Source organism: Phlebotomus argentipes, unplaced genomic scaffold (assembly GCF_947086385.1).
Source record: "Phlebotomus argentipes unplaced genomic scaffold, Phlebotomus argentipes genome assembly contig_15, whole genome shotgun sequence".
Lineage (NCBI taxonomy): Eukaryota > Metazoa > Arthropoda > Insecta > Diptera > Psychodidae > Phlebotomus > Phlebotomus argentipes.
This window is the reverse complement of record NW_026776181.1, coordinates 17,191,303-17,214,221: the sequence shown is the minus strand read 5'-3', so window position 1 is coordinate 17,214,221 and position 22,919 is coordinate 17,191,303. Positions and strand designations below refer to the sequence as shown.

General features: G+C 43.6%; 2 protein-coding genes across 8 annotated transcripts; one reads left to right on the top strand and one right to left on the bottom strand.

Moving 5' to 3' along the window:
* Nucleotides 1-7: 7 nt before the first annotated feature.
* Nucleotides 8-17,037, bottom strand: LOC132262935 (inactivation-no-after-potential D protein). Of its 5 annotated transcripts, XM_059762436.1 has the most exons (13): nucleotides 15,844-17,037; nucleotides 10,669-11,195; nucleotides 6,991-7,034; nucleotides 6,680-6,765; nucleotides 3,460-3,675; nucleotides 3,241-3,351; nucleotides 3,002-3,089; nucleotides 2,815-2,918; nucleotides 2,607-2,633; nucleotides 2,134-2,224; nucleotides 1,868-2,061; nucleotides 812-1,804; nucleotides 8-326 (listed from the first exon to the last, which is right to left on the bottom strand). In XM_059762436.1, exons 1-13 carry the CDS (start codon nucleotides 15,952-15,954, stop codon nucleotides 153-155), a joined length of 2,766 nt encoding a protein of 921 aa, XP_059618419.1. In that variant the 5' UTR covers nucleotides 15,955-17,037; the 3' UTR covers nucleotides 8-152. The 5 variants fall into 5 exon arrangements, with proteins under 5 accessions (XP_059618419.1, XP_059618420.1, XP_059618423.1 ...); XM_059762437.1 differs by lacking the exon at nucleotides 2,607-2,633; XM_059762440.1 differs by lacking the exon at nucleotides 10,669-11,195 and having other exon boundaries at nucleotides 15,844-15,856.
* Nucleotides 11,191-22,893, top strand: LOC132262937 (uncharacterized). Of its 3 annotated transcripts, none has more exons than XM_059762445.1 (5): nucleotides 11,191-11,333; nucleotides 20,769-20,962; nucleotides 21,023-21,385; nucleotides 21,447-21,612; nucleotides 21,849-22,893. In XM_059762445.1, exons 2-5 carry the CDS (start codon nucleotides 20,775-20,777, stop codon nucleotides 22,728-22,730), a joined length of 1,599 nt encoding a protein of 532 aa, XP_059618428.1. In that variant the 5' UTR covers nucleotides 11,191-11,333; nucleotides 20,769-20,774; the 3' UTR covers nucleotides 22,731-22,893. The 3 variants fall into 3 exon arrangements, with proteins under 3 accessions (XP_059618428.1, XP_059618427.1, XP_059618426.1); XM_059762444.1 differs by lacking the exon at nucleotides 11,191-11,333 and adding an exon at nucleotides 18,539-18,866 and having other exon boundaries at nucleotides 20,772-20,962; XM_059762443.1 differs by lacking the exon at nucleotides 11,191-11,333 and adding an exon at nucleotides 18,539-18,866.
* The last annotated feature ends 26 nt before the right edge of the window (nucleotides 22,894-22,919 follow it).

Sequence of the window (22,919 nt, the reverse complement as noted above, 5' to 3'; positions counted from 1 at the left end):
TCTCTTCTTTTTCTGAAAAATTTGGCATAATCATACATCTAGAATAGATTCACTTCCACATAATCTCTCAATATAATGTGATTCATATAAGTTTCTCCACTTCTTTTTGCCTCCACACATGCTTTGCTAGCTCGCAAGAAGCGATAACATGTCTAGCGTTTCTTTGGTGCTGGTCGTAGAACTTTTAAATTGGTCTTTCCTTGACATACTTTCAGAAGAATTGCACAAACGTCGTACGGTTGACTGGCCAGGAATTCCCCATTCACCGCACAGACGGTGTCGCCCTTTAGTATCCTACCATCGGCATCTGCAATTCCTCCTGGAAGCTGTTGAGCAGTGACAAACGAGATGAGATTAGTGATTGCTTGATTAATGAAAAGACTGAAGAATTATGTAAAAAAAAAATTGCCTTATTAACCAGTATTCTAGATCTTCTATCAGTTACTGTTAGATTAGTGTAATCAATTGCGCGGAAAATGAATTTCACAGCAATATAGAATTAAATAAACTATCTCTAAATTTAATAAGCAGCCTTAAATGCAAAGAAGGAGGTAGATATTAAGAAAATCCTGAGAAAAATGAATGAGCATTTTTAAAATGAAAACTATCGAACGAAATAAATACCAATGAAAGCAATTTAGTAGTAAAATTAAAATTTCTCACTGTTAATAACTCAAAACTAAACTGAAAAATAAATCAATTTTTAAATCAAACTAGTGGTTTTGGAATGAAATCATGATATTAAGTGAAACTGCCTTTAATTGACCCCGAAATGTTCGCCCAAATTGCCTCATTGCCAAGAAATACTCACGATTGAAGATATCACGAGCCCGTGGCCGTTGTGATCGGAGAATTGGATCCCCAGATCCTTGCCACTCTTCTTAATCAGGTCCACTTCGAAGGATTGCGTGTCTATCGGATCGGAGCGCCACACGCTGACGGTCATCTTGTCGTACTGCGCGACCAGCACTTTCTTCATGGCCTCGGCGCTCTTCTCCGGCGTGAGCTTGATGCCGTTGATCTCGAGGATCTGGTCGAAGACTCTGAGGCGTCCGTCCTTGGCGATCGCGCCGCCCGGGTAGATTTGCACAATCACAGCTCCATTCTTCACTACGGTATCACATCCGCCCACCACGTGGAGGCCCAGCGGCCGCCGCTCGGCATTGATCTCGATAATTGACTCGCGGTTCGTGGTGATGTCCTTCTGGATCTCGGGCGCCATCTCCTTGGCGGACTTGTGGGACTTTGGCGTGACCGGCTGGCTGAGCTGCCGCGACTCCTCGTCGCGCGGCCTCTCGAGGGACTTGCGCGTGCCGTCGCTGGCCGGGCCGTCGGGCTTGTCCTCGCGCTTGTTGGGATTGCAGATCTTCAGCGTGACCAGCCCCTCGGTCTTCTTGAGCAGTCCCGCCGCCGTCTCGTAATTGCAGCCGAGTAGAGAGTCACTATTCACAGACAGTATCATATCACCGATACAGAGTCCGGCGTGCTCTGCCGTCGAGCCCTCTTGGATGTCTGACACGAAGATGCCCTGACCCACATCCGAGTGCTTCCCCTCGATTATCATGATGCCAAGACTGTGGCCGGTCTTCTGCATGGTGAGCGTTCGGGCGTTCTTGAAGTTGGCGACAATGCTCTCCGCCTCCGTGTCGAGATTGATCGGGAACTGGGTCACCGGTCGCACGGCCAAGTCCTCCAAGTTCTTCTCCTTCCGCAGCAGGATGAATTTGACAATGGGCCCCGGCAGGGATTTGATGATTGCCGATGCATTCAGGTGACTGCGGCCGTGAAGGACAATGCCGTTCACCTGCAAAGAAAGTCTCCCATTCATCTTCTCTCCTCTCCACACACTCTCATCGGCACTTTTTACCTCGAGAATCTCATCGCCAACCTTCAGGTCGGACTTTGCTGCCAAGCCTTTTGGATTGATGCCCGCTATGAAGCACGCCATCTTATTGCGGTCCCTGTGCCCGGCCAGAGATATCCCCATGCTTCCCTTCTCCGTCTTCGCCAATTGGTGCTGAATCACCGTCCCGAGACCTCCGTAGCGCTTCCTCAGTTTATCTACTCGAACGAGGAGAGGAAGTTAATCACTCAGACACTTGTTCCCTTCAGCAATGATTGCCATGAACTTACAAGGTGTGTAGCCAAACTCATCTTCAGCCTCATCATCCTTTGCCATTTCATTCTTGTTCAACTTAACATTACCAGCTGATGCTCTGTCGATCTATAAATAAAAGGACACAAGAGACTTAAGCGCAATTGAAGTGAGAAAAGAACTTTTAATGGTAGAGAAAAGAACAAAAATCTCGCTATGTTTCTACTATAAAAGATACAAAATCGGACAAAGAACAGACGATGCAAATTGGCTTCACTTCAATAAACATTTGGCACACAGGTTTTCTTCTTCTCCTCCTTCTCCACCTCCTTCAACACAGCATAAGAAGAACAGACACAAACACACAGACAGAATATGAAGAAAATTCAATTTCACATCTATAAGGTCAGGATAAAGATTTGCTATATGTTCATGCACTTAATTGTAGGAAATTAAGATAACATCCACATATCTATATTGATCATAAATATGGAAATTGATGGTCTCTAACCGTTGGTGTGGCAATTGCAATTTTCTTCTGTATACATTTCCCCATTCCGGACGCGTGTGATTCGTGTATTACGAAATTAATTGGGTTAATAATTTCATTTTACCATTTTCAAAGACATTTTCTCTGTGTTAACACAGCAAACTTCAAAGGCAGAGAGTGCCTGTCTATATAATGAAGCACTGTACAAAAGAGCAAAACATGTTCTTACCTCCATGCCAGCTTTACTTAGAATTCTACCAGACATATCACGACTGTCCTCATCGCTACTTCCAGATGATTCATCGTCGACATTAGCAGCAATTTTCCCAGTGTCTGCATTGGAGGAAAAATATGTGCGCATTCAGTTATTATTTCATGAAAATTGCCACGCTGTGCGAAGTGAAAATATTGCTCACCATTTGAATTCTTTATTATTGTTTCTGCATTTCCAACACACTTTTCCTCACTCTTGCCAGGAGCTTTCGCCTCAGCTGAATTGGACCCCTTTGATTAAAGTATATACAATAAAGTGTGGGTGAATTTGCATTAAAAGAATGGCAGAGAGAAGGGGGGGTTTGAGGGTGAAATGCAATTAGAGATGGGTTTTTGCGAAGGGGGTGATTTAATTGAAATATTTTGTTTGAGGTGAACTCACTTGCACCACAATTAGTTCAGGTGTTATGGACGGTGTTACAGGTGGTGGTTGACGCTTTTCCAATGCTACAGCTCTGTCATCACCGTCGCACACGTTGAAAATATCATTTTGCTGAGGCAAAGAAGACAGACAGATTACATTACACGTCTGTCCAAACACTGTCTCTCATCTGGCGGAGTGTTTAATTTGATTATCGAGATGTGAGAAGGAGTGACTTACCCATTTGTTGAAGCGTTCGATGAGTAGATTAATCGATAGGCCAGCGTTCTTGATCACACTGACGGCAAATTGATGTGAGGCGTCACGTAGATTCACTTCATCCACAGCCAGAATCCGATCGCCAATCTTCAACAGGCTACACTTGTCAGCCGGACTATCGGGGATGATGTTTTTGATGAACACTCCAACGATTTTGCTGTGGCCCGACAGATTCACCTGCCAGAGCGAGAGAGACGAGCGATGATATAAAATGCCACGCAGTGTGGGTGTTGGGCGGTGTGTGCGTGTTAAAATTCAAATCTTCACCTCTTTCTCTTCTTCCCCTACAATAGCGCGCGCCCCAAATCAATTGGAAATGTTAAACACTAAAGACATTGAAGTATTTTTAGCTGAGCCTTCTTCTTCCCAATGATTTACACAAGAGAGACTTCTCCAAACACACTTGTAAGGCAACTTTTCAATTTTCCTCTATCTCTCAATACACACTACTAAAAGCACACTTTCAGCATTTTCAGTGGAGATTCTCGCGTGGAAATTGTGTGACACTCAAATGCGACCAAAGAGTTAATTTGCTATTTATTTGTATTCACCGCACTGAATGCGTGCTTTCAATAGTTGTGCCTCTTCCAGTGTTTGTTATATGGATATGAATGAAAGCAGAAATTTCAAACAGTTCGACTTCAGTGGCGTGATTGGCTAAAATGTGATTACATTTGTGCCATTACATATTCCATATTGTGGGCACAATGAAGGGGGGGAGGAAGAGTGTGTGGGTGTGGAAAAAAGTGTCCATTGACTTGCGAGCATTGTCGGTTGATTGAATAATCAAAATTCACAGAATGTGGCAATGCGAATGCAATCAATGCATCAGATTTCCGAGTATGATTTGGCAGCATTGATTATATCTCTCTTTATGTTTCAACCCCAAAAACTTGTGCTTAACAAGTGTGTTCAAACTTTCCCATTCTCTCCCCCTGAAATGCCGTCATCTTCTGTAAGTTAATTGAACATGTGGTGTGGCTTTCATTCTCATGAAAGAGCAACACAAAATGTCCTCTAGCCTCCTCATATGTTGGTCGCAATATATTGAACAAGTAGAGCATAAATGCAGAACAATGCAAAAAGGACTTTTTCACATGGCCAGAATAGAAGGATTGAGTGAAAATGGTGAAAATCGATGGATCAGAAATACACAGCGGAGGTCTTTTCTTTTTTTTTTAGAGGAAATAGAAGCAAAGGGAGCGATGGTGTGTACCTGGGGAAATTATTAGAGTTTTGTGACATCCCTGAGGAAGTATTTAACACAGTGTTTACAACACTCCGAGTGCCATGAAGCAGCAGGATATCTAGAGAAATGGAAAAAATAAAAGGGTTCATTCAGAGGGGCATTCACAGGATGGGCACAAGTGGTGGGAGAGACAGAAAAGTCCTTTGAATATGCGAGAGTGTCATTTAAAAGAGAAACAGTCGGATAAAAAAAAGTATAGTGCTTGCAGAAATATGAAGTGAAATATGGAAGATATTCTGGGGGAAAATGTGGGGAAAGGGTGGACACTTGAATTGGACGGTGAGGGTGAGAAGTGGGGTGAGTGTGACACATTTATTTGTGTATACATATATTTTATTTTGGGTGCGAAAAAGGCCCTTTTTCCATTGAGATTGTGTGTGTGTATGTGTGGCGAAAGTGGGCTCACAAGGAGCAGTGGAAAAAAGGAGTTAAATGACTACTGATGTGGAAATTTATTCGGAAAAGTCAGTCACATGTACATATTTGGATTTACCCTATAATATTATCTTCATTGGACATTATCCCATTTTATTCTTTACATTTTCTCCTCCTGTGATAAACACAGAGAAAGTGTGCAAAGAGTGGAAAATTGAGGCGGGTGTTGGTTGATATTTTGGCAACATGGCAAGGTGCTTATTTCCATTCTCTCTCTCTATATGTAGAGGATTTCCATGAAAATTACCCGTGCAGCCGGAAAACTCATTTATCATTCCATTTGCGAATGCAATTGTTGTGCCTCGGACTGCGGAGAGTTATTTAATTTTAGTACACAAATCTGTTGATTGAAACGAGCCTTTTGTACATATATACCTGCGTTTCGGTCTCTTTTCGCATTTATAGAGAAGGTCACGCCACAAAAGCGCTTTTGTGAGAAGAAACTTATATATGTGGCTGTGATGCCTTGGAACTTGTGATTCTGTACAATTGTACACCTCCTTGTAATCTCACTCTCTCTCTCTGCATCATATGTAATATTTTCCCATTGCACTATTAGTATGTATGAAAACTCACCCACGGAAAATATCTTGCGACAGAGTTTATGGCCTGAACACAGTCTTGGACGCTTTCCTTGTTATTCCTCTCTTTCTCACTACATAATGTATGTGGTGGAAGTGTGTAGTGAATGCTCCGTGTCCTTTTTGCCAAGCAATATCGCACTAATGGTATAATTTATCCATTGAGGAAAAGTTGTGGCAGAGAAAAAGTTTAGTGTCTTCGTGAGGGAATTGTGTGGACTTTGGCACGCAATCGAATCATTAAAGAATGCTGAAAAACACGAAGCAAAACGTCGGCAGTCAAATCGATTACAATTGTGGCTTCTTATGTCTTCACTTTGATCGTGTCTTGCAAAAGTACAGGAATTTATATACTCTGTGCGCGACTCAAATTGGCCGGAAGGAAGTGAAATGTCTCGCGCGCGCGGGAAATGTGATGCTGCTCGGCAGAAATGTGCCACGAGACTAGTCATATTGCAAGGACTTCAATCACAGCATTGATATCCTCAGGCCCTATAAGTACCACGCTCTCCATTTCTCTCAGTGCACTCTTGCAATTCGATGCACTCCGATGCCATGCGCAATTAACCTTTATATGCAAGAGTGTTGCACTTTTCACCCATGTCCAGAGATCATAACAATAACACCGCCATGGAAATTCCAATTTAGACACTGGCGGAAATGTACTGTGAGCTTTTTCAATTTGTTATTTTGTTTAAATATGCTCGTGGTTTTGCGTATTGTGTGTAGTTAATTTGCCCAGTTTTTGTAATGTGCTATAGAGATAGAGGCTATTTCGTCCTAGAAAGTAACTATTTCAGGCTCTGAAAGCTCTCAATGATGAATTGAAAAGCTTGTGGCCTAAATACATAAATCCTGAGCCCGTAACTAACCCGCCCCACCGTGAGTGGGAATGTGTGGAAATTAGTGAACTTACCTGACCACCAACAATGCATATCCCAAATGACGTATCCTTAGCACGTTCCAGATGAACTTTCACAGTGTTTCCAGACACCAAGTCACCTGTATTTAGGGTGAGAGGGCATGGGTTAAATCATGAAAGTTGAGTCATAAGTTTTAATTGAGTTTCATGGCTGAAAAGTGTTGAGAAGCTCAAGTGGAGGCGTCAGGTAGTCACACATTTTGTATATTGAATTACGATAAGAGAGAGAGACTCTATACTTCTGCTTTAACCTCCACCGCGAAAAAAGGGGGATAACATACACACTTTTTGAGGCTTCAACTCACCACAATTGGTTTCCACATTTTCCAATGCTGTTGCCACCGTCATTCTGTATGTACAAACGGGTTGTGGAAGAGGGAAGAGAATGTGAGAGAAAAAAGATAGATGAGACACAGAGGTAATTTGTTAGTAATTGAATGCTTTTGTACCCGAGCGGGAACATTGAAAATTAGAAAATTACATTGACTCATGAACCACTGGCTAATGATATTGATGCGTTAATGTGATTTTCCCGGGGGAGAGTGAGGATGTTTTTGCCATATCGATCTTCAATGGGCACCCCCAAAGAGTAATAATAGTAACCGAGAGGCTGTTCATCTCTCCCCAATGGTCAATTTTATTGCATTATTGTGTTATTGCACATCCAGTGACGATGATGGCTGAGCGTCTCTCTCCACATTAGTTTGCGCGCTGGATGTCGACTCAAGTTGCACGAAAATAGACTAACTCAGCCATCATTTAAATATATCGATAGATAGCGATGATTGGAGGTGTCAGACACTCTCCTCGTTTGTGAACTCATGCCATCCAATTAAGTGGCAAATGTGCCATTTCCCCCGGAGACACGAGAAAAGTGGCGAAAGTTGTCTAAATTCTCATGTTTTCACATTCTCACTCTTGCAAAACTTTGCCACGATAAATTGCTGTTCACCAGAAGGGAAGATTCTCAACACTCACACTGATGTTCCTCCGGCAATTCCTCTGCACATTGGCCAGGCGTGAAACATTCTTCACAATGCTCAACATTCACAATTTAAGGCTACACCAAATTTCCAATCTACAAAATTTATCAAAAACCGACTCTCTTTGATATCTCTCTTCTTCACCTCTTTCACAAGCTTTCCACACACACACACTTTTTTAAGGTTTCTGATAAGGGAAATATTCAGGGGAAATTATTGACTATTTGTACTTTGCGTGTATGTGAAATTTTTCATACAATTGAACAGCCAAAGAACACACAATCAAGAGTTGCAGATGATGAAAACGTGTTTGAAATAAATGTTAATTCAATTTATCTCTGCTCTCTCACTGCAGATAATGTATTTCTGTATGAGAGCCGTGCGAAGTTAGCATAAAGCTACATGATTCTGTACAGAATTCACAGTTCTGTGACTCAATGAGAGAACATAAGTCACTTTAAGACCTTTTAGGATGGTTGATAAGCAAATGAAAGCAACACAACTTGGTTAATTCATCACATTTGATCGCACTGTCGTTGAAATGCAATTTGAACAGTCTCTAACATGATTACAATGCAATAGTAATGAGTGCATTTGTTAGAGAAGAATCACAAATCTCATGAGTGGAGCAGAGACGTGGGCTTATCAGGGCTTTGGGTGCACAGTTGTACCTTCTCAAGTGCCAGTATCACACTCAAAACAGCGCACGATTTTCACAATAAATTGCACACACGACTTACAGTATTTCCCTAACACTCTTCACGTTATTTTAATTACCCTCTCAAAGACACAAGCGTTGACAATTCACTAGCGAACACACCACCTACATTTGTCATTAAAAATACCTGAGAAAATGCTGCACAAAGACTGGCGGTCTTTAAAGTGCAGCAAAATCACAATCAGTGGGAAAAACACCTACACATGGCAGAAGAAAAGTCTCAACACGCGTGTCTCTAGAGTCATGTAAATTGAGTGAGTTCAAAATATAATGGGAAGGGCGCGAGAGGTGGAAGAGTTTTCGTCTCCACTGGGCGACATACAAAAAGAGGTGTTTATTTAATTAAAATAACACACTCTTCTCGCACATAGTGAAGCCATATAAGAGTGTTTCTGGGTGAACCTCAGAACGCCTCACCTCGGATCTCCTGGTCGTCTCCAGAACACCGTGTACAGAATAGCCTGGCAATATTCACCCAACGCGCCATTCAACATTTGGCGGCAAACGATGTGCCTTATGGGCCACCACACGAGACCATGAGAGTCACACAAAACACTGCCAGAAGCCAGCCAAATTGCTCTCAATTGCACTACTGTCCTGAGCACGAATGGTGCGAGGAAAAATAAAATTGTACACTACTCGCGTAATGTGCAAAACCGTAGAGAATCCAACGAGGCGAATAACACTATGCGGCACTGGCTGTGGATGAGAGAGGGAGAAGGCGAGAGATGCGAGAGAAAATGTGTGTCGGTTGGATTCTCCAAACAATTTCAATTTCAACGGTGCGCGCGCGATATCGAAGCCAATGCGGGGGATCTTTTATCAGTGGCAATTCGCCCCAGACTCGACACACAAGGCGAAAGAGAGTGCGGGTGCGGAGATATGAATTCTCATATGACAGTGCTATCCAATCTTTTTTTTTCCTTGCCATCTTGCATGATGTCTCTCAGGAGGGAAATCATGGGCGATGGAGAGACTGTGGGTGTGTGAATTGGTAAAAAAAATATGATGGTGTATATTTTTAGCCATTTATTGGTTGGAGAAACGGCGTGCGAATGTAAAAAGTCCACATGAAAATCTCAAGATGTGAATAAGCAAGTGAGAAATAATCCCAAATTATATTAAAATATTGTATACGTCGTATTAGGGCTCCTCACAGCTCTGGCTTTTCAATTTCTGCTGTATTTGCGAATTGAAGTGGAATTCCACGCCAGAGTGAATAGGATATTCGCCAGATGCTCGGTCTTAGACGAGAAAGTGGGCGAAAAGTCATCAATTTCTAGACTACTGCTCTCACTTAATTGAAAACAGAACAGTGGGCGGAGCTTTCGAGGGGGTGTGGCCTAAGAGAAATCACTGTAATCATTGCTAATTGGACTGTAGTTTGAATTGAATCCCAAAGACGACATAATCTTTCACTAATATGTGCAGAATCCTTTTGCACTACAATTATCTCGTGGCGCTCTGTGAGTGTTAATCGTGTTAATGGATCATTCAGTGGATTACACTATTGCCCATTCTTCTTCACTCTCCACAACACAGTTTGGGATTGAGCTGCTGAGATTGTCCGTGGGTCTGTTTTCGAAGACGAAGAGGGATCAGTGAAAATATGCCACACAGCATTCAATGGTCGATGGGAAAAAGCATATTATTGTAAAGTATTTTTCCACGAGCGAGGCGAAGTGAAGATTTGTCATAAATTGGTTGGGTGAGGAGAGAACTTTTCCGCACGAGGGAATGTTTGTTTGGAATTTTTCAATTAATTACCCAAATGGTCGGAGGGGAGGGTGTTGGAGTGTGGGGGGAGGCGGAATGTCTTGAATTGAGGCCAAGAAATCCCGGAATCGCATCTTAAACCGCGCGCGGGGTTGGAAATGCGGTGCAAAATCATAGTACTAAATAATTTAAAATACAATTGTGTGGTCTGGTCAGTGTCTAATTGATTGATTGATTGGGAGCCGAGGTCCGGAGGATTTATTGAGTGGAAATAATAATGGGGGCGGGAGTGTGCGGGGGGAAATCCGCGTCTGAAACAGCCGCGTAAATGTAATTATATCGGCGGTTATTTTGGCTGTAGCGAATGCTGAATTGGGGGGTTGTGTTCACAGTGTTCAAATTGGTGTGTCTCTGTGCGACATAAAAAATTAATGAGCACGAAGTTTGGCCGAAAATGTGAATCAAATCCACTTCATGCGGCATTGACAGTGATTCTCCGCGGTTTCTGTGTGGCCAGTGTGTGTCTGTGTGCGTGTGTTCTGTGGGGCTTTTTGGATGCAACTTACGTCGTTTGCGTACTGATCTCCTCCACGCGGCGCCCCGCCGTGGGGGTGGATGACGCCGATGCCTGGCTCATGGTGCGCTTCCCATCGGCGGACGGCTCGGGCGGCTTGGTGGCTCCTGCCGGTGTTGAGCGGCCGATGTGCTCATCACTACTGGCCACATAGGTGGGCTTCGACGTCCTCCAGTCCGACTCCGTGGGGAAGACGCGCTCGCCGCGGCTGAAGAACAGCTCGCTGCACGATGCAGTTGTCACACGGGCGTCGGTGGGCGCCAGGGAGGGCGCGGGCCCGGCGGGTGGGTCGCCCTCGCGCCGGAACAGATTAAAGTCATCGAAATAGGTGACGCGCAAACGCTCCTTGGGCGGTTTGTGAGCCAGCTTGCTGAATTTGCCGTTATAGTATGACTGATACAAGAGTTGCAGCAATTCCACGTCCAAATTCTCGTTGTTAATACTAACTGTGTTTCGATTCAATTTCACCTGAACGTTCTTCAATGGGACGTAAATTGTATTGTGAGATGCTTCCGTCACCTTCAATTACGTCCGCACACCGTTGTTGTTGTTGTTGGAGTGTTTGTGTTATCAATTTGTGATGAATTTCGATGGTTTTCGCCGAAGCCAGCAGATAAAAGTGTATTATTATGGGGGAGAAAATAGCCAGCCAATTGAGTGAGTGATGTGTGTGTCCACGTTTTGGTGTGTTTTGTGTCGTGTTGATGAGATGAAACAAGGAGCAAGATGAGAGAGAAAGAGAGAGAGAGAGAAAGAAATTAATTAATATTGTAAGACAAAAAAAATCGCACAAATCATGGCTGGTAATGTGCGTGGGAGGGAATCACTGGAAACCCTCTACAGTGGGTGAAACTCAATTAGGGGCACACTGATGGAAAATCTGCATTCTGTTATTTCCACTCACACAAACACACAAACAGACCTGAGTTTGTAATGAGTTTCTCTGACAGTCAATCTGTGGGAAAGTTCCCAAGGAGTTTTCCTTATAAGGATTGCGCGTGAGCCGAAATGCGCACGTAATTGAATTGTCACCACTGTACGCTGAGGGATGCGAAAGATTGGAGGCATGGAGAGAATGGCAATTTATTGAAGCCGGGAAGAAAAGCACAACACGGAAAATGGCCACAATCACATTCAGCAAATAATTGACCAGCAATTCAATTAATTGAGGGGGTTTAGCGATGCTGAAAAATGGAATCCATTCGGAATATGACATCGTAAAAAATATATAAATACAATTTATGATCACTCTTGCGGTTGGGGTGAATGTGCAATCTTGTTGAGTGTGTCACCTCAAACTAATCAATATTATCACCATTGACCTTAATACCGGGGCGACGGGGTGGCAAAGGAGCGTCTCGAAACTACTCAGACGAAAGAGAGATGCCAGCAATACTCGGAGGACTGTGACTCTTTATTTTCCAGCCATTTCTCTGCGCACCGTCCAACTCTGCCACACATTTTGTGTACCATCTGAAGGTTGTACGTGAGGATCTCATTATAATTTTATGTGTGAATTTATTTAAAGGTTCACTTGCGCCACCCACACTTCACCGCCTCCCGCTTTTCCCACCCGCCGCTGTCTCGCTCCGTGGGGGAGCGGGAAAAATACTCTCATACGCACATGACAAATATTTGACTTATTAAATTGTTTAATTCCACTTTATGCCCAGGGAGAGCGCGCCGCGCGGGGTGGATTTTCGGGATAAATTTTCGCCTCATTTTGCAGCATTGGTCTTGGAGAAAATTGTTTTTTTTTTCTCCCCTCTCAACTCTTGTGGTGCTTCAAACTTTTCGCTCGACGGTCTCGCTTGTTGTGCAAAATATTTCACAACAAGGAGACACACCAGAAGGAGGGAAACTTCCAAGGACGACCCATGTGTTAGACAATGTCCGGGGGTGCGGGGAAATCACGATGGGCTCTTGGGCGGATGATGGAAGGGCTCTCGAGTCTTGACGCTAATGAGAATTGCGGCTTACGAATGTTATGTAATTCTTTGATTTTCCCCCACGGCCAATTTTCCACTGCGCTCCCGATAAAGTCGATATTTTTATGCCACACAGCAGAGACCTTGCTGATTGTGGAGCTTTAAGCTTGTTTTTCTTCACTCTCTCTCTCTCTCTCGCTCTCGCTCGCTCAACATTTTGGCCGTAGCTGAGCTACAAAACTAAATACGTAATACACAGCGTGTATCTAAAATATATCTTATCGCCAATTTGCTGAATGTGTATACATGGCATAAAAAAAATCTATATATGCACATCCAATTTACCAACAACCGCGCCGATATCGCGCGACGCGGAAGGGGGTGAAGGGCGCCCTGTTACTGTGTCATACAGAAGGCGGAAGAAGCGACAGCAGGGGCGAGAGTGTGAGGATCTATTTGTCCAGCAATAGAACGAATGTGTAGTTTTTTCCTCTCATCTCATATTTATAGCCTTTATATATTTATGTGGTTTGTCCAATTTGCTTCCGACTTGATTCATAAAAAGTTTCTATTGTTATTTACTGTGTATTTTTATAAAGAAACCAACACTTTTAATGGACAGACAATCTGTTCAATAAACAACTTGTTTTATTGATTTCTTTCAAACTCTTCTCAGCTTCTCTATTCACGGATAATTTCTCTAATATTATTCATATTAGCCGTATTAATTCTAATTTGCTTGAAGATTCTATACTGAACTTGATAAGTTAATCAAATTCCCGTTCTTGTCTTGTGGTTTTTCCAGAAATGTGATCAAAGAGACGTTTTAAAAAAAAACTAATAGCGTTGTTTGCATTTCCTCGCGTCGTTTCGCGGTCTGGAAACTTATTGAGCAAACCTATTCGTGGACGCATTTGGTTTTAGCGCCACTTCGAGGTGAGCAAGAAGAGCTTCTATCTAGTGTAAAAACACGCGCACATGGTGGTAATAATAAGTAAACATGAGATGTGAATGGTAGGGAAATTGGCTTAAGCAACAGAGCCACACCAACAATAATAATAACAACAAGACCGAATAAGAATTCCATTATATGGCGTGTGGAAAATTTATTTCGGGACGCCTCCAGTTTTATCGAATTAAACTTTTGCCAGTGTGAAAATGGGCGAAAATTCCGTGTATTTCGGATATGATGCCTTTTCGCGACGTGCGCCATTGAGAGCCGTGCGGTGACTACGGAAAATTGTGCGCTCCGCGTGATGATGATGGAGTGTGGAAAAATTGGGGCGCGCGGGGTGGAAAATAGAAGAGGCAAATTTAATGTAAACAAACAGAAACATCAAGTACGAGCGCAAGTGTATCTCTCATATTAGAATATTCCCTACTTTGCACGTTTATTGTGAGCGCCAACAAACTCCGATAATTTTGTGTATATTGCGAAAGGCGGTTTTTATTATATCACCCCGAATGAAAAATTGTTTAAATTATATGCTCGTGAGATCTTCTGTGTGTCTATGTACATCATCGTAAAATACTTTGGCGATTTCGCAGTAGATTGGAGCCAAAAGGAGGAGAAAGAAAAGATACGGCAAAGAGGAAGGAATATTTTCCTATGTCACAATAAATCACATCAATTGAAGTGGAAAAAAGTGATAGAAAATGACGTGAGAGGTAGTTTGAGAGATTTTTCCACCCTTCGCGTGCTATGTATGTGTGCCGCGGAACGGTGGAGTGGATAAGAGTGGGAGACGGAAGCCCAAGAATGAATTTAATGATGATTCTCTTCCACTGATTTTCAATGTATTTTTCTGGCTTCCCACCCACTTTTTTGTCTCTTCAAATTCCGCATGAACACCCCTATTCTGGCGGAGGAGAAGCTCTATATATATACGGGCGAAGAATACGTCATTAGAGGACCCGAAAAGCCCAATGAGCGGAGTATAAGTACAGGGGGTGAAGCCCCTGGCTGAATGGAGAGTATCATTTTACTTCTGTGGCTTACACGAGAGCTTTTACGGGTGGGCAGAAGGCGCTCTCCTGAAGATGGGGTGAGACTTCAGTGGGTGACCCCTTTGATGTAATATAGTCATCTCTCATTTGACGCGTAATTTTCCTCAAACTCACCCCCACGGAAAATGTGTTCATCAATGCCTTTTATTTATGTGTGTGTGTGAGTGTGTATTTTGGTGTGAATGGTTGCCTTTGCTTCGGGTTAATGTGGCCCAGAGCTGGAAAGTCAGCAGTTCGGTCACGGCCAAAGAAGAGAGTTCCTCTGCTTTCCGTCATTCACTAATGAATATATAGCTATGAATAGAGATTTATCAAGTTCAACTGCAGTACACGACATGAGTATCGGTGGTTTTACGTAATGTTGAGGCTACATTATTGGTAACTCTTGTGAATTTTCCCACACAATGTAAATCCCAATTTCATCTGCCTTTGTACCATTCTCGACCCTTTCAACTCCGGATGCCGCTGGTGTATGTTAAATGGAAAGCCCCTCAAGTTTGTCTTCACATCTCCCGCTCAAAATTACGTCACCAACTCCATACACAACGGGCGCAGGCACACGAGGCGAGGGTGGGTTTGCAAAAAAGCTCACACGACGATTCGGGAGTGTGTTACATATACAATGCGATGTGGGCTTTTTCATCGGGGTGGCAGAGCTCTCCCGTGAATGATACAAACACTCATGGAGGAGGCCATTGAGAAGCTCCACGACAATTGCAATTGGAAAACTCTGGGGGGTGATTTTGATGGGCGAATTGATGATGGAAAGTGACACCCCTCGAGGGGGTGGCTGTGTAGCCATGGGAGACGGGAAAAAGCTCAGAATTCATCCGCCCACGCGTAGCCAATATAATAGGAAGAGATCTCTCTCGACGAGGAAATATTTTATCTTGTGCCAGGTGAGGAAGGCGGGCAGGAAGAGGAATGTTATGGAATAACGAGGAGGAAATGATAGCCATTAGGGGGGTGTGCGTGTGTGGATGGGGAGTTGACGGGAGAATAAAATTTCGCCCTCTGTCAAATCACATCAAACATGAATGAGTGTGAGCAAGAGAGAGAGAGAGGAGAGAGAGAGCAGGGACATAGAGAAGACAGAGATGAATTTTTAAGTTACATAAAATATAAGGATTAGCGCTTGTATTCGCAAAAGTGTGAACACACAATGTTCTCAGTGTTCAGACTTTGGCGGGCAGATTGTGTTGGAATAAAGTATTTGAGTGCTGTTTTCTCACCTCATTGCCAATTTTGTCCATCAACAATTGCAATTTCGATGGATTGAGAGATTTACTGAGTGCGCTCGAAAGATGCTCGTCGGATATTGTGTAGAATGTCTTTGGCATCATTCTGCTGTGGCGCAGCTGAGGGGGACTAATTGAGCTCCTCCGGCAATTAATCACAGGTGCGTACTTCTGTGCGCCAAGCCAATACGATTCCTCTGTCGATATCAATATGATAAGCTGTGGTGTGCGTTCACGCACGGCCTCAGATGAAATCGCATTAACACTGTTGTCTCCTGGGATGGAGGCGAATTTCCGGTGTGTATGTCACTGTTCTGGACGAATGTTTGCACTGTGGCTTTAGCCTATGGTGTGTGACGTGCACGAGTGAATGAAATGCGATACTATATTTGGTCTAATTGCTCATGGTAATTTATATGCGGAGTTAGAAGAAAAAGGTATTGAGTGTGTACAATGGAATATCGACGCGAGTCTCTCCACTTTTATTTCACTACTATGCGGATCTCTTAATTGTGCAAATCAACGACTCTGCGGCCACTAACACACACGGATTTCAACGTGAAGACTTTTTTTTTTCCTCCTCAGCCTTCCCTTAATGTTCCCTATTTTGGCACACACAAGCGAAATGGCTATCGATTTTGCAAAGTGTAGTTCGCCTTTCTCTGTGCTCTTTTCCTTCCTCCTGGATTTCGGGACGGATGAGACTTTCGGCGCTCCGTGTGCTGATTTATATATATTAGAGAGTAAATTGTAACAATTGGGATTTATAATATGAAGAAATCACACACTGACAACAGAGATATTATATATGTGACACAACTATTTTTCACACAATATTCGATGGACCACTTCTTCGTCGATCTGGTGTCGATAAATCACAAGTGTGCAAATAGACAGTCAGCGGATTCTTTCACTGTTCTCTCTGGCACAAGAGACATGATAAATCTGGGGTGGGTGTGTATGTGTTGGGGTGGTGTGGAAAATTGCAGAGGAAAAAGCTCTCCCTTCGCCAATGCCTCACTGGGGGCGCATCAAAACGCCAACTAATTGATTAAATGCAGCACTTAGCGTCGCGTCAGAGCCTCCATGGTGGAAAATCTCCGCAATCTGTGCCCCTTTTGGGCAAAATTTCGATGGAACTTTCAGCACCCGAGCACACAAGAGGAGAGACAAGTGGAAAAGTCACAGCACATCTGTGAATTTTCATAAGACGTGTGTTTCGGCTGTCGACGACGACGTCGTGGAGCCTTTTTCGCTAAATTTATAAGAGAGAATTGAGTGTGTGAGTGAGAGAAAGTGAGAGGCGTGAGAGAATGAAACGTGTATGAAAATCAGAATCCAACCATCCACTCAATAAATGTTCGATTCTCTCAGAGTGTTTTGCACGCTCGCAGAAAAGCTCTCTCGCTCCGCCGAAGCTTTTATCAATGACACACTTTGCCACGGAGAGAAATGTGCTGTAAACACACACTTTCGGGGGAGCTTTGCAGAGACCCATCGCTGTGCTCTCTGTGCTCATGGTATGAAGCAGAGATATTACTGCCTTGTGTCCAAAATTGTGAGTGCCGATATTGCTGCCAATGAGCGCCCAATACTCATGTGTGGAAATGAAATTTCACGGGAAATTAATCAAAGGGAAACCATCGGTGTTTTGCAAGAAAACGTCGGGATGATTGAGTGAAAAGCGGGTGGAAAATTGTGGCAGAGAAAGAGCAATTCATTGCCTCAAATTAACATTGAATTTTGATGTTTTGAGACGTGTGAATTTATGATTGAGAAAATGCTAATGGAAGAACTTCCGCTTTCAATACATTTATTCCAAATTATTATCCCAAGACGCTTGATAAGCGAGGAAAGCAAATGGAATTTCTGTGAAGGAGTTTTGCCTTGGCTGAAGAAAGCAATGTGAACTAATTAACACTTTGTACAAACAGACTTCTATTGTATTTGAAGTGGAATTTGTATGGTTGTAATTCGAATTTTCCAGTTATATTGAAATCATACACAATTCAATAATATTAGTCAGCTTTTCCAATATTAGATTAGATTAGAAATTTTGATAATTCTGTAGTTTATTTGTCTTCTGCCTGCATTTTGTTTATACTACATGCGGTTTCCGGAGAATCCCATCGGCCAAGAGCTTAGCAACACATTGGCTTATCATGCGCTACACTTTCCAGTCTGGCGCAATGAAGGCCACACAAAATCATCACCCGTGGGTGAAGATTTTCATGTGGGAGTTCCTGCCTGAGCGTCTTATTCTTTCGTGCCATTTTAGCACTCTAATTAATCCACGTCATGAAGACTTGTATTGCTCAATTTTTTCAGTTGAGATTTCCAGCAGTCTTGCGTATCTTATCGCTGGTCGCGTAATCACAATCACAATATTTAATGTGAGTTCATAAACACACGAAAATTACGAGCGAGCCGCAGAGCGGCTGAGGCGCTGAGAAGGCTTAAATTTGTGAGTGGAGACGCCTGGTACCCGGCGTCTCCACTGCCAATCGGAGAATCCTGCAGAATGTGAGCCAGATCGTCGCTTTCTTCCGGCTGTGAGGCGACAAAATGAGCAATTTGGCAGAGTTTAGCGCTAAAACCGGTGCTTACATGTGTGATTAAGCGAGAGTCACCAATACACGGGCTGCCAAGCGCCTCATGACTTGGCCATAGGTGAAATGGAAACTACTCCTCTAGTCGTGCGCTTGGACGTGATCGCAACTCACGGCTTCTCGTCTGGCGGGGTCCCCAAATATTCGACACTCCTCCTCGTGAAACTCTGACGTGTTCATCGCGCTGTTTTTTTTCTATTCCGCCAGTGGAAAGAAAAGCCAGTGCGGATGAGAAAAAGTGTTCATGTGGCTATTTTTAGACACTCTAACTAGCACTGGTTTTCTGAGTGAGATTCTGACGAGAAAGTTAACTTCTCCACAGTGAAATCTGAGGGAGTTTCGAGGCTGCAGAGAAGTGCAATTAAAATCCCCAATTAGGATTTTGTTAATGAGTGCAAAAGAATCAAGGTTTGTTGCGCAATTTCCAAGTGTGCAAATGACTGATTTGTGGTGAACTCTCTGAATGACTTGGCTGCTTGTTTGTTTTTGCTCAACACAATCGCGGAATAATGGGAGAAAAATAGGGGGGAATTAGTAATGGTTGGTTTTTATGTCTTTCTGGATGGCTTAAATCGCTTAATTCCATCCACAAGAGCGTCGAGATGAGAGAGAGAGAGAATATCCGTGAATTGTATAATAATGCATGGAAAATGAATTGGTGAAACTGTGCCAATGCCTTTCAATACCAATTATCAGTGGCAATTGAATTGGGTTGTGATGCAAGCGAGTTATCATTGAGAGATAGTTGGAATGTTTGTGTCTCACAAATGAAGATCTCTGCGCGCACAGTCGCTAAACATTTAGCGTCTTCAGACGTTCTCAGAGCGGCAGCACATATTTGCTAATGGAGGAACTCCTATTAGCACATTCTGTGATACTTTTCGCGATGATTCTCGCGGCACAAGATTGCAAGTTTATTTTCCACCACAGAAGAAATTCACTCGCGCAATCACTCTGTTATCTTATCGTCTGGAGCAAAATTTCAGGTAGAATTTGATTCGTCCTGATATGACGCGATTCCAGGCATTTGGAAGTTATCTAATAAGCGAAAAAAGTGCCTTATCAGTCTTCAGAGATCCTCTCTTATCATCGCGACTAAGAGCTGAAACCGCACGTTAATTAACTACAATTCGTGCAGACAATTTCTCTATACATTTTCTCTCTTTCTGAGTGATTAAAGTCAAGGAAAAAGTCTCACATGTTGGAGTGATAAAAAATTCACTAATGTGTGAAGAAAGGATGCGTTCAAGGTGATGGGAGAATTTATTGGAGAGAAAAGTTCCATTTCATATCGATTTTTGCACCTGACGTCAATTTAATTGATTATTTTCCATGGGAGAAGGGCAACTATTTTAAGCGTGTTTGCCACTCTCAATCAATTTCTGCAAATACAGCAGAAAAGGGACACGAAATGCCAGGCCATGAGAAAGGTCACGAACGTGCTTTCTGATGTTGATGCAGAGTGATTTGGGTGTTGATTCTCTGTCGCGAAATGTATCCTCATTTTCACAGAGTTTTAGCGAATTGCAGAGCAGAAGTAAACATATAGTTTAATCATAATCAAGACCTCTATCGCGAAATCTCTTCTGTGTTGTTTGTTTACCACGCTTTTACAGTGACCTTCTTGACCTTTTTCATGGTTTCCACACTTCAGTTGAACTCTTCGACTGATGAATTTTATCGCCAGGCATAAGCGAAATATTAAAACACACTTCGCGTATGACCTCAATTCACATCATATATGGCAACTATTTTGCCCCAATCTCTCCTATTTATTCAAATCATTAGCACAGACTTATCAGTGGATATCTGTGGAGGGACTTTAGAGACACAATTGCTGTCTTCACTCGTGCGCTTCTGTGGGAGGGAAACATTTACATATCGCCGCGGAGTCATTCACCTTCGGAGTCAGTGTGTCGCTAGATTGTTCAGGATGACTCTGTGTCCTATCAAAGATCAACAGAGAATGCCCTAAAATGCACCGGCAAACATTTTCTCTCCACTCTCTGGGGGAGAATGTTGTTCATATTTGAGTGAATGTGAATTAAAGAGCGTGTATTTGTTGTTATTTCTGCACAACTATAAAATAAAACTGGATGACGGAATGTGGATATTTTTGGGTGCACGAGCGAGCGACACACAAAAGTCACCCGCGAGACTGTCTTCTTTATACTGGTTTAATAAGGAAAGAGGCGGTGCAGAAAAAACTGTCTTTTGTTAATTGTTATTCACTGAAGCGCGCGCTGTTTTGCAATTACATCAATATGCACTTCTTTTCTTTCTCTATGCATTGACGCACAATGGCTTCAGAAGACAATGAATGGGAAGAAGTTCGGAGGACGAACGTCCAGTCAAATATCCATCTACGATTATCCTGAGCATTTGAATCCCTTCTACGAGGATGAACAGCACAAGAGACTGCGTTTCTGGAAGATCGGCAGGAAGTCCGACGGCAAGGTGAAGAGAAGTAACAGCTTCAGCCTCGATGGAATCAGAGAGTTATGGTGAGGTTGATTGGAAGTATTTCCTCCTGATTGGCATGATAGATTCGGGGATTTTTGCAGGACGCTAAAGTCTTTCCGACTGAGGAAGAAATCCTCAACTCTGGGCATCAACAAGACGTCTGAGAGTCCTCCACCGCTGAGGAGGACTCTCATGGTGGAGGAACACGATCCGGATCGGGTCTATCACACCCTGGATCCCTCTTCCAGGCACACTGTCTCTGTGGGGCTCAACAACAGCTTCCAGCGAAGCGCCAGGTACCGAAGTTCACTGCAGGACATGAGCAGTTTCCAGCAGAACTCCGCCTTCAGTCGCACAGACAAGTACAGGAACACTATGCAGAATGGCCAGGACTTTGTCCACAGAGGAGGATCGAAGACACCTCAGCTGTCCTCGCGCTATTCCGATAATCACATCGCGCACAGGTGAGATTATTCTCACACGTAAAGAGCTTCAGCAATCTGATGATTTTTCTTCTCTTCACAGCTCTTCTCAGCAGAGCTTGAACAGCACAAATCCTTTCGAAGACGAGGAGAATCAGGCATCAGCTTCGGGATCTGCAGCGAGCGGATCGGCGAAGAAGCCCGTGAGGAAGAAGAGACGAGCTCCGCCTCCGCCAACGCCAAAGATCACCGTAGAAACTGTTGAGAAGGTGAGTTGCAATTTCTGGGAATTGGCAAGAAGCTTCGTGCCAGGATTAATAAGAGCCTTCATTGAATTTCCTCATGCAATCGTCCTGAAGCGGAAGAAGAAGGGATTAATGGGTCGATTTCGTGCTCTCAGGCAGGAAATGCGACGGAAATTTGTTCAAAATTTCTCATCAGCCAAGTCATAAGTGATTGTGCTGCGTCTGAAGCAGTCAGAATAATTCTCCTCTTGTCCTTGCAGGATGACCAGAAGCCCGTTGAGGCGGTGGCCATTTCGAATTTAACCGCAGAAATTGAGAGTTTCGTGAAGAGCTCAGAAGCATCAGAAGCGGTCGAGGAGGAAGCCAAAGAGAGTGCAGAGATGGCGATTCCTGTTCCTGTGCCCAGGCGAGAGAAGAGGGAAGCTCCAAAGTTCCAAGTCACCAAAGCCCAGGAGGAGAGTGACATTGTGCTTCGCATCACTGAGTCAATTGATGATCTCACCAGTGAGTCACCGGCGAAAGTCGAAGCTGTCGAGGTCGTGGAGAAGAAACCGGATGTGCCAGAGGAGAAATCAGAAGAAGTTACGGTGGAGAAAGTCCAGGACAAGTCTGATCCCTATAAGAATGTTGTGGTTGAGATGGAGAAGTACGAAATACGCTTCGCGCCGCTCAAGACGAACGACGACCTTGGCGAGGAGAATCACCGGAGGAATCCAATAGAGCGCCAGAGATCGGTTCAGGAGATCATTGACTCGATCAATAAGAACCAGAGCCTCCTGAAGATCAACTACGAGGACGACAGTCGGGTGAGGAGCATCATGAAGGACATTGAGAGCCAGAAGATGGACGTGCAGCGCAGGAAGTCGTCGGACAGCCTCAACAGGAACATCCAAGAGCTGGAACTGAAGGAGCGCGAGATGAGGGAATTGATCAGAGAGCTGGAGGAGGCTTCGGACATCCCTGTTGTCGTGCAAGAGTTCAATAACAACTCCTTCGACAAGTGTGTGCAGCTGCGCGATCCCGAGCGAGATCAGAATGACAACCAGACAGTGCAGAAGAGCAGCATCGAGTGGAATCCTCTGCCGAAGCCGCGACGCAGTCGAAATCTCTCCGGTGAGGATGTCGATGTTCCGCCAACTTAAGCTTCTCCGCCCAGAAGAGCGTCACAGTTCTATTTAGGTGCCATTTAGACCGAGAGTGATAATATAGCAAATTAATTTATCCCTGAGTTCGCGAGTCAGGAAGAGCGGCTGGAAGAAGAGATATGAGAGAATACAATATCCTATTGTAGTATTTAAATCAAAACACATTCTCTATACATATTAAATTAC

Bases quoted from the DNA above. Each gene is read 5' to 3' on its own strand.
- LOC132262935 (XM_059762436.1), bottom strand. From the start codon at position 15,954: ATGATGCCAAAGACATTCTACACAATATCCGACGAGCATCTTTCGAGC. The intron at 3,676-6,679 runs GTAAGTTCACTA...TCGCTCTGGCAG, and splicing joins TATGCATTGTTGGTGGTCAG to GTGAATCTGTCGGGCCACAG. The intron at 2,634-2,814 runs GTAAGAACATGT...AAATGTATACAG, and splicing joins TAAGTAAAGCTGGCATGGAG to AAGAAAATTGCAATTGCCAC.
- LOC132262937 (XM_059762445.1), top strand. From the start codon at position 20,775: ATGAATGGGAAGAAGTTCGGAGGACGAACGTCCAGTCAAATATCCATC. The intron at 21,386-21,446 runs GTGAGATTATTC...TTCTCTTCACAG, and splicing joins GATAATCACATCGCGCACAG to CTCTTCTCAGCAGAGCTTGA. The intron at 21,613-21,848 runs GTGAGTTGCAAT...TTGTCCTTGCAG, and splicing joins CCGTAGAAACTGTTGAGAAG to GATGACCAGAAGCCCGTTGA.